This window comes from Panicum hallii, chromosome 2, assembly GCF_002211085.1.
Source record: "Panicum hallii strain FIL2 chromosome 2, PHallii_v3.1, whole genome shotgun sequence".
Classification (NCBI taxonomy): Eukaryota; Viridiplantae; Streptophyta; class Magnoliopsida; order Poales; family Poaceae; genus Panicum; species Panicum hallii.
In genome coordinates, this window is record NC_038043.1 from 56,022,983 (window position 1) to 56,032,109 (window position 9,127).

The following is a 9,127-nucleotide window of genomic DNA, read 5'->3' on the forward strand; positions in this document are numbered from 1 at the left end:
CCACAGCGGCGGCCAGCGTGCGCGCGTAATCCCTGTCGCTGTCGCCCCCGCCCGCGCTCGGAGCAGAAGAGAGGCGCGGCACCACGCACCCACGCCCACCTCCACCTCCACCTCCGCGGGCGAGAACCCGAGCCGAGAGGCCCCAAATCCTAACCACCGCGGGGCGGCCTCATCCTCCCGCTCCCACCACCCGTCGGCCGCACGCGCGCGCGCCAGATCGCTGCGGCGGCGCCCGCGCGCGGATCCAATGCGGCGGCTGCTGCTGTGCTAGCCGCAGGAGGCGGCTGCGGCGCTGGTTCCTGGTTGATGCGGCGGGCGATCTGAGGAGGAGGTGATGGCGGCTGCGGCGTCAGCGGCGGCGCCGGGGTCGGCGGAGCGGCAGGCGCGCGGCGGCGCGGCCTCGGCGAGCGGCAACGCGGTGAGTGCCCGATTCCCTCGCGCGCGCGTCGCCGGCCGGGCTGTTGGAATTCGGTGGGCGTTTGGTATCCTGTGCCTTGCTATGGTGGGTGTTTTGCCGTTTTTCTGGTGGTGGGATTTTTCGGGTTCGAGCTCCCGGGCGACACGGCGAGGATGAACAGCCACTGCGGTTTGGGTGGGCGGGGATGCTGTGAATGTTTCGTGGGATGGGTAGTGACTGCTGCCTCTGCGGCGGAGTGCGCGGGGACGACGTGAGCTGAGCTGAGCTCGCAGGGGGCCGCCGCAGCTACTACTGGATTTGGATTGGGTTGGACATTGGGGGCGGTTTCCGTCAGGTTGGATGGAAGCTCAAATTCGATCAGGAATAGACGTTTTTCGCTGTAGAGATGTGGAGTCAAGTGTTTTGGGGGTAGTTCCATTGGAAATGGTACGATGATAGACTGATCGAGGCGTTCCGATATTTGAAGCGAACTTGCGATATTGAATCTGGATAACGGCTTTTGAATTGCTATCAGAGGTGCGGGGGACACCCATTTTTTTCTCTTGGGTTTGAGTGATGACGTGGCGTTGTAAAAATGTTGAGAAGTGGTAGAGGAGGGTTGAATATTGAGGGTAACGTGACGAATTTGTTGAATTAGTTTTGTTTAATGTCTGATTGTGCATATGTGGGTGTAGGAGACCAGTCTCTGAAAGTAAATTTGTTGATCGGAGAGCCCCTCACGTCCAAAAATAGACAACTTATCTTGATGGTTCAACCTATTCGTTATGAATTTGCGGTGCGGGGCATGTTTTCATTAAACCTTTTCTTTAATGGTGCTTTTTTTACTTCTCGTTTGGAACAGACTTATGCTTTTTTTACTTCTCGTTTGGAACAGACTCAACGAATTTTCTGTTTCAGACAAAGCTTGTGGACAAGATAACATTTGACATTTTGCTTTGTCTTAAATCTATTATTTTGTATTTATTGTTATCATTACAATATTTCTGACAATCCCATGACCTTCTGGGCAGGTATTTAAGAGTGGCCCTCTCTTCATATCATCCAAAGGTAAAACTATTTGAGTCACATGTTATTTTTCTTTGGTTCCAGACTGTAACAATGCCGCCATTACAATATTTTAGGAATTGGATGGAAATCATGGAAAAAACGTTGGTTCATCCTCACAAGAACATCGCTGGTTTTCTTCAAGAGCGATCCTGTTAGTATATCTGTTCTGCTTACATGTAAACTATGGCATACTTGTGCCATATTTGTCATTTAATTATGGTTTACGAGTTACGTTAGTAGCACTCAGTTCTATTTTCCTGACGTGTGACTATTTGTGGCATTTATAGAGTACCTTGCCTCAGCGAAGTGGTGAAGTGAACCTTACGTTGGGGGGAATTGACCTGAATAATTCTGGAAGGTATGTGTCTATTTCTCACATCTGTTCATATCTTGTTTGATCATCTGAATGTACTTAAGATGTTTGTCATTTGTGTATTCTTGTCTCTCTAGACAAATAACTTACTGAATCTTTTGCTGTATCTGGCACTCATTTGCAGTGTGGTAGTCAGGGAAGACAAAAAGCTGCTGACTGTCCTTTTTCCAGATGGCCGTGATGGCCGTGCCTTCACCTTGAAGGTATACATGTTTGCCTTTTGACCCACTCGAGCAAACCCAAAAGTTAAATTATAATCCTTATGATCTGCTTCATGAATTGTTGTGCTTCTTCTACTTTTACATAAAATATCCTTTTCCTAATACAGGCAGAAACTTCTGAAGACTTATTCGAGTGGAAAGCAGCACTGGAAGAAGCTCTTGCACAGGCTCCAAATGCAGCTCTTGTGATGGGACATAATGGAATATTTCGTAATGACACAACAGATGTATACGAAGGGGCTATTCCAAATTGTTGGTTCCCTTACAGTTTATACTATCATGTGGCTGGCTCCTATTCATGGCGAACTTGGTATCCATCTTTTTTCTTACATTTCCTCTATTGACTGCAGGGAGAGAGAAGAGACCTATCAAATCACTAGTTGTTGGCAGGCCAATACTGCTTGCTCTGGAAGATATAGATGGCAGTCCTTCTTTTCTAGAAAAAGCTTTGCGTTTCCTTGAGAAACATGGTAGGGCCAAACAGTGTTAACTATCACCGAAGTTTTGAATATGCTGCGCTTTACCAATGTAAATATTTAATTGAAATGTGAATAATTTATTGCAGGAATAAAGGTGGAAGGAATTTTGCGTCAAGCTGCAGATGTGGAGGAGGTTGACAGGAGATTGCAAGAATATGAGCAAGGTTATTGTGGTTACTTAGTTCATATTTGGAATATTGCGTTTTTTATTTTTGGTTTAATTGTGCATATAATTCACTATGTGCTTGTTTCTTTCTATTCCAGGAAGGACAGAGTTTGCACCAGAAGAGGATGCTCATGTTATTGGTGACTGCGTAAAGGTACCTTTCTGTAATTGTTATCATGTTGTTAGAAAGATTGATATCACATAGTTCCAGTAGTTTTTGTCTTTCCTGCTTGCCCACTATCTGAATGTAACATGTATCTGCAGCATGTTCTTCGTGAGCTTCCATCTTCTCCAGTTCCTGCTTCCTGCTGCACAGCATTATTAGAAGCTTTCCGTAAGTGCTGTATTCATGTTATTCTGAATATCCTTCCTTGGTTATGGGGGCACAGCTGACTTACTTGAATGTTCAAAATATATTGCTTTATTTTTTCTTGGGAATACACAGGAGGGCTGCATATCTTTGTATTAAATAGAAATATATTGCTTGAGTTCTGTATCTATGCACATCTTCCCATCTGGTTTGTAGCATGCTCTTGTTATGGCCACTGCCTAGTGTCATGGTTTCCTATAGTTTATGGATAGTTGATAAGGTTTCCAGATGCTTCTCTTTCAAACACTTTACCAGATAGTTAAGACAATCTAGTTTCCTAGCTGATATTCTTGTGGAATTTTCAGCTTTCTTGTTTCCATTTTCATTTTCTTTGTACTTGTCTAGGTCTGGAGATCAAGGAAGCTCGGATCAATTCGATGCGTGCAGCAGTATCTGAAACATTTCCCGAGCCTAATAGGCGGCTGCTACAGAGGTTAGTTTATTTTTTTTTCACAGGGATATATTTTGTGTTTGAATTCCCTTTTACCTGATGGTATATGATCCTGAACAATACATTCTAGATTACATTCCCTTGTCTGCTCAAGTATATGACCAACATTTTTCTCTCTCTTTTGGATGTATGCAATTAAGACAGCAGAAGATGTACATATTTCCAAAATTAATTTAGTTTCACAGTCATCAAACTTGCTAGAAACTGCACTTTGTCATATCGTTTATCAGGCTAATTCTTTAACTAAATCACAAACCATGTCTGCAGAATTTTAAGAATGATGCATACCATTGCTTCTCATACTGCTGAGAATCGAATGACTGCATCAGCAGTTGCTGCTTGTATGGCCCCGCTCTTGTTACGTCCCCTTCTGGCCGGTGAATGCGAGATGGAAGATGACTTTGACATGAATGGTGACAGTGCTGCTCAGCTTATTGCGGCTGCAAATGCTGCTAACAGTGCTCAAGGCATTGTCACTACTCTATTAGAGGAATACGATAACATATTCAATGTGAGTTTCTTCTTCTACCTCAGCATCTCTAATGTACGCCAGATCATACTTTTCTTATGGACAATTATGCGTAAGACATGAAAATTCTTAATTCTCTGATTGCATGGAGTTGATTTTTTGTTTAGGTACATGAAGTAACAATAATGTAATAAGGCAGCTGATAAACATCTCACTTTGCAGCTGCATTGCGTTTTGACCTTCTTTATATCTCTGCTGTCTAACCATATATTTGTGTGTGATAAACTTAAGAAGCAACAAGCAAACACCACATCACTACATGTCCACTCATGTTCATTATTTTTACAGGATGAGCACCTCAGGTGCTCCTTGTCACCGGATTCTCAAACCGGAGATAGTGGAAGTGAAGAATCAACAGATGATGAAACCGTGGATATCAGGGATAATGGATTTCATGATGCAGAAAATGATGTGGATCAGGACTTAGATGATGCCGAGCGAATATTGAGTGGAAAATTGAGTGAAACCAGTGCGTGCACCCGTGCTGATCTCTATGGCTACAAGGTTTGATATGCTTTGCAATTCTGTTTTTATCTGCAGTAAGTTATTGTGCCATACTAATCATACATTTGCCTTCTATGTTTTTAAGACTAGAGAGAAAAATGTAAACAAAAGTCTACTTCTATTTTCAGTGAATATATTTAACACATTGTAGCTCATGTTTTGACCATATCTTTTCTAGATTCTCCCCATACTGTTTCTTTGTAAAATAACCTTAGCTATAGTGTCTTAACCAGATTGTGCTTTCATTTTTTTTCTCTTTGAGTAGCATGATCATTTGTTGATGTCATCACGTGGTTTGCTTTCTTACTCATTGTAATGTCTGGACAACAGGAGGTTAATGGCAATGATTCAGACGCTGAACCCTCTGTTGAGGATAACGCTTTGGAGTCAAATATAGGTCCAAATGATGCTCCGCTAAGCCATTTAACTGAAACTGGCTCAATGAGAGTCCAACAATCATTGAATGAAAAAGAACCATCAAATCCGGTTTCCAGTCATGAAACTCCATTGTCAATGGGAGAAATTCTTTTGTCTTTGGATGCTGGAATTCCATTACCTAGTCCTGGAGCTGAGTATCCTAAGGACAGACACTCCAACAAACCCAATGGAACTCAGCAGCATGTGAAGCGTTCTAACTTATGGGGACGCAATAATGTAAGCAATAAGTCTGATCTTTTGCTCTTATTTCCTACTTTCCCTGTATAGGTTCATATTTGTTGAATGTTACATTAGCGAGGTCTATTTATTTTTGTAATCGTTGAACTATGTTTCTATGATATCTCGAACCGAAAATTTATGTTTTCGCAGGGAAAACATTTACAGAAATATGCTGTATACTGCACTAGATTTCCTTCAGATTATTCTGAAAGTATATTTTTTTCTATAATTGTCAAGTGTAGTATGCTTACTCCACATATGGCTTTGCAGGCAAGAAAAGGCCAACAGTCGGAATTAATTGATCCGTCTGGCGAAGAAGAGTAAGTTCCTAATCACACTGTAGCCTAAATTACATGTTTACATGATTGCTTTGTATAAATAGTCTCAAGTTGTGGAGGAATTTGATTCTTAAAGTTATTTGAGTTATAATGAAAGTGCTAAGTACCAAAAAAATATTGCAGGCTTGCTATCCAAAGACTTGAGGTAACAAAGAATGATCTACAGATCAGGATTGCAAAGGAGGTGAGGAAAGGAAAATTGATGTAATATCAACTCTTGATTTAGGAGAATCCTGCAAATTAACTAGATATGTTTCTCAGGCTAGAGGTAATGCAATCCTACAGGCAAGTCTGGAAAGAAGAAAACAAGCATTACATGAGCGTCGGGTAGCTTTGGAACAGGATGTACGCCATATTCTTTTACATATTTATTATATTTCATTGCTTTTATGCTTTCAAAATATATCAGAAATTCAGCCATTTGCTGTGTGCATATTTATTATATTTTGTTGCGACCAGCTTTATAACTGCAAGTACCTCATTATGAGAGTGTGATTTTTAGTCTGATCACACTTTGTTTGCTCGCTAGGTGTCAAGGTTGCAAGAGCAGCTACAGGCTGAAAGAGATCTTAGAGCTGCACTCGAGGTTGGATTAAGCATGTCTTCTTCCCAATTGTCTAGTTCACGCTCCATGGATTCAAAGGTACTAAAATCTTAAGCAAGTTGATCTTCAACTGTTACATGCCTGCTGGGCTTATTTTGTGGTGTCCTCCATCTTCTATGCGCTTCTCTTAAGACAAGGGCAGAGCTTGAGGAGATTGCTCTCGCAGAAGCTGATGTTGCAAGATTAAAACAGAAGGTTGCAGAGCTCCATCTCCAACTCAATCAACAGCGCCAGCACCAGTATGGCTCTTCCGTAGATGCTAATGATCGTTATCAACACCTTCCAAGTCATATCTCTCAGTAAGACAATACAGCCCTTACAATTGTCATTCTTTTCAGTTGTCAAGACAAAATATTTGGGAGCTATATTTTTAGTGAGGAATACAAAATGCTTGTCAGTTTGCCACATCTTTCATATTCCTATTTAACTTTACACGCTGCAACTCATTGAGTATGCAATATTTACTGTTACCAGGAATATTGTCCAACCAGGATTTGACAGGAGCATTGCTTTCTGTAATCAAGAGAAGAAGCAAAGGAATGAGGTTAGCTGTTTGCAAATCTCTCATGTATTTGCTTAACCTTGCAGCATGAGAAAACCAAAGCTCAAGTTAGTTGGCACCAGCTCTGTAATTGCACTTTAATGGTAGTATTTACAAGTTTGATCAGTTTTGCTTGTAAAAGGGGCACTGCTGGCAGTGGCACTCATAGTGCTGTCGGCTGTACGTCCTGCCTAAACTTAAACCCCAAAGCATCCAGCTTGAGTAGATCAGGCCACAATGATAACATATATCAATAGTTAATTTTCCTTGAATCTCGGTCCCCGGTTACAAGAGACGAAAATGCCAATGAATAATGTCCTCAGCATGATGTAAGTAATGATAGGATTATAACAGGATGACTCAAATACTCTGATGTTTTGGCAGGAGAGCTTGCCAAGTTCATCCCACTGGAGAAGCATCAAGCAGCATGTGCTGTCGCATGGTTCTTCAAGGCCTTTCTCCCGCAAGCATTCCCTGGATGCCTCCTTGAGTGATTCAAAGGAGGCATCAACAAGTGTGCCTGCAGAGAGTGGGTCAATGTTGGTGAACATCCCCAGAACAACTGAGGTACGAGAAACCCCTGGTTGTGATCAATGCTGCAAAGAAGAACACTTAGGTTCGAGTATTTAATTCTCTTGTTGTGATCTGTAGCAGGGTGTTGGATATGGGAGACCGCCGGCTGTGCCATCGTCCACTCTGGTTGAACTAACGACGAGACTAGATTTCTTCAAAGAACGGCGGTCACAGTTGATGGAACAACTCCACAGCCTCGATTTAGGTCATGGTTCCGCATCCCATGGTTTCCCATACAAGCCGTCGTCTCCCTGGAACAGTCCAAGGTAGGAGGTTGCTCAGTTGTTGCAAGCTCACGTCTGTATATTCTCAGTATAGAATCTTTTTTTTCTCTAACGTTATCTTTGTAGAAGCTGGTAGTGAGAATGTATATCCCTTTCCTTCCTACACTTGGTTTTGAGCAATCTTTTTCGAGCGTGATTTTGTTCTGCTTTTGTAATCTATTGTATGTAATGAGGCGGGGGCAGGGGCGGGTAGGAGGCCAGAGGGGGAAGGGGCGACGATGGCCACGGGGCAGTGGGGGAATCGCTAGCGGCGCTGGCGAGGGGAACAAGGACGTCGCAGAAAGGAACCGCCTGGCGCACGTCCTGTTTGCAGAACAGGCCTGGTGCACGGGCCTGGGAGGTGTTAGGTTTTTTTTTGAAAAAAAATGCTGGCAGGTGGGGGAGCTTAGGCGCAAAATCGTCCCATCTCTCACCCCATCCATTGGATTGGTATCGTGTGGATCTGATTCAAAGTTTTAGGTCCTCTGGTTTGCATTTGATATGTTATTTCTTTTTTATAGTAGAGATGAGGCGGCTGCAGCAGAGAGAGGCGGAAGTTTGGGTGGCATTTATAGGGGGCGGTATTGAGTTGGTATCCTGTGGATATGATTCAAAGTTTTAGGTTTCCTGGTTTGCACTTGATATGTTGCCTTTTTTATAGTAAAGATGAACCATAACATTTAGAAGCAATAGCTTTACTTAAAATTGTAGATGGTTACATCGGTGTCGCCTCGTTAAAAACCTCACTCCATCGGGAGCTCCCAGTGAGGAAAAGAGTACGACCCCCCCATGAGTAAACTGTAGAAAAATAAATATATTCTACTTTTGAGACTCGATCACGTTTATAACTCCACGCAATCGATCTCGAATCCCTTGGATGGACTAGTCCCAATCGTCTATCACGGGGTAAGTGGCACCCCTGTCGAGGATCCCGCAGTTATGGGTCTTAGGAAGGTAGAGGTAGCCGAAATCCCCCCATGATAGTCCCCAAGAATTCTGCAGAATGTAGTAGTTGAAGCCGTAACCCACGAGCAAGAGCTCGTGATCGTTCTTAGTTCCGCACTTGCCCCAGTACAGGCCGCCCGCGTAGCTCGTGAGATCGGTGTTGTTCTCTCCGACGGAGATGGCGACGACGACGGGAGCGTAGGTAACTTGCGTCAGGAGGTCGTACTCATTATGCGGCTCTAGCTGACTCCACCCGGTCATGGTCACGGCCGTGCGCGGTGTGGTCCTAGCTAAGCACGTACCATTCTGCCGCTGAAGAAAGCTATAAGGGTAGTTCTGCCACGACGCGATGCCATTTTGCGTGACATAGTTGAAGGCGTTTCTGGCTAATCCGCCTCGGCAGCCTCGGCTCGTCTGATCGCAGTCAACTAGCTCCTGCTGCGAAAGCTGCACTATCATGTTCCCCCGTGGTCTGATGGCGAGTTGGCTCTCGATCGCCGCCGTCGCGGCGAACGCCCAGCAGGCGCCGCAGCGCCCCTGGTTCCTGACTGGACCTAGGCACTGGTGGCCTTGGCATGTCCTGTTACGCCAGTCGATGCTGATCGGGAGCGGAAGGTTCGCGTCGCCGCCTCGTCTTTTGACGGGCAT

The 9,127-nt window shown here is 44.0% G+C and overlaps 2 protein-coding genes across 3 annotated transcripts; one reads left to right on the forward strand and one right to left on the reverse strand.

The window, feature by feature from the left end:
* LOC112881464 (rho GTPase-activating protein 7-like) lies at positions 1 to 7,705 on the forward strand. Of its 2 annotated transcripts, none has more exons than XM_025946163.1 (22): positions 1 to 418; positions 1,429 to 1,465; positions 1,540 to 1,616; positions 1,753 to 1,823; positions 1,963 to 2,041; positions 2,167 to 2,311; positions 2,410 to 2,529; positions 2,625 to 2,702; positions 2,803 to 2,858; positions 2,969 to 3,038; positions 3,420 to 3,507; positions 3,793 to 4,036; positions 4,343 to 4,558; positions 4,889 to 5,212; positions 5,486 to 5,535; positions 5,677 to 5,737; positions 5,815 to 5,898; positions 6,083 to 6,196; positions 6,290 to 6,456; positions 6,632 to 6,701; positions 7,083 to 7,265; positions 7,350 to 7,705. In XM_025946163.1, the coding sequence occupies exons 1-22, from the start codon at positions 335 to 337 to the stop codon at positions 7,539 to 7,541; spliced, it is 2,610 nt and encodes an 869-aa protein (XP_025801948.1). In that variant the 5' UTR covers positions 1 to 334; the 3' UTR covers positions 7,542 to 7,705. The 2 variants fall into 2 exon arrangements, with proteins under 2 accessions (XP_025801948.1, XP_025801949.1); XM_025946164.1 differs by having other exon boundaries at positions 4 to 418; positions 7,353 to 7,705.
* Positions 7,706 to 8,416: 711 nt separating this feature from the next.
* LOC112881348 (ervatamin-C-like) lies at positions 8,417 to 9,127 on the reverse strand. The gene has a single exon (XM_025946010.1). It carries the CDS (start codon positions 9,125 to 9,127, stop codon positions 8,417 to 8,419), a length of 711 nt encoding a protein of 236 aa, XP_025801795.1.

Coding starts and splice junctions, on each gene's coding strand:
- LOC112881464 (XM_025946163.1), top strand. CDS start 335: ATGGCGGCTGCGGCGTCAGCGGCGGCGCCGGGGTCGGCGGAGCGGCAG. Junction 1,466..1,539: donor TCTCTTCATATCATCCAAAG/GTAAAACTATTT, acceptor ACAATATTTTAG/GAATTGGATGGAAATCATGG. Junction 6,702..7,082: donor AGAAGAAGCAAAGGAATGAG/GTTAGCTGTTTG, acceptor ATGTTTTGGCAG/GAGAGCTTGCCAAGTTCATC.
- LOC112881348 (XM_025946010.1), bottom strand. CDS start 9,127: ATGCCCGTCAAAAGACGAGGCGGCGACGCGAACCTTCCGCTCCCGATC.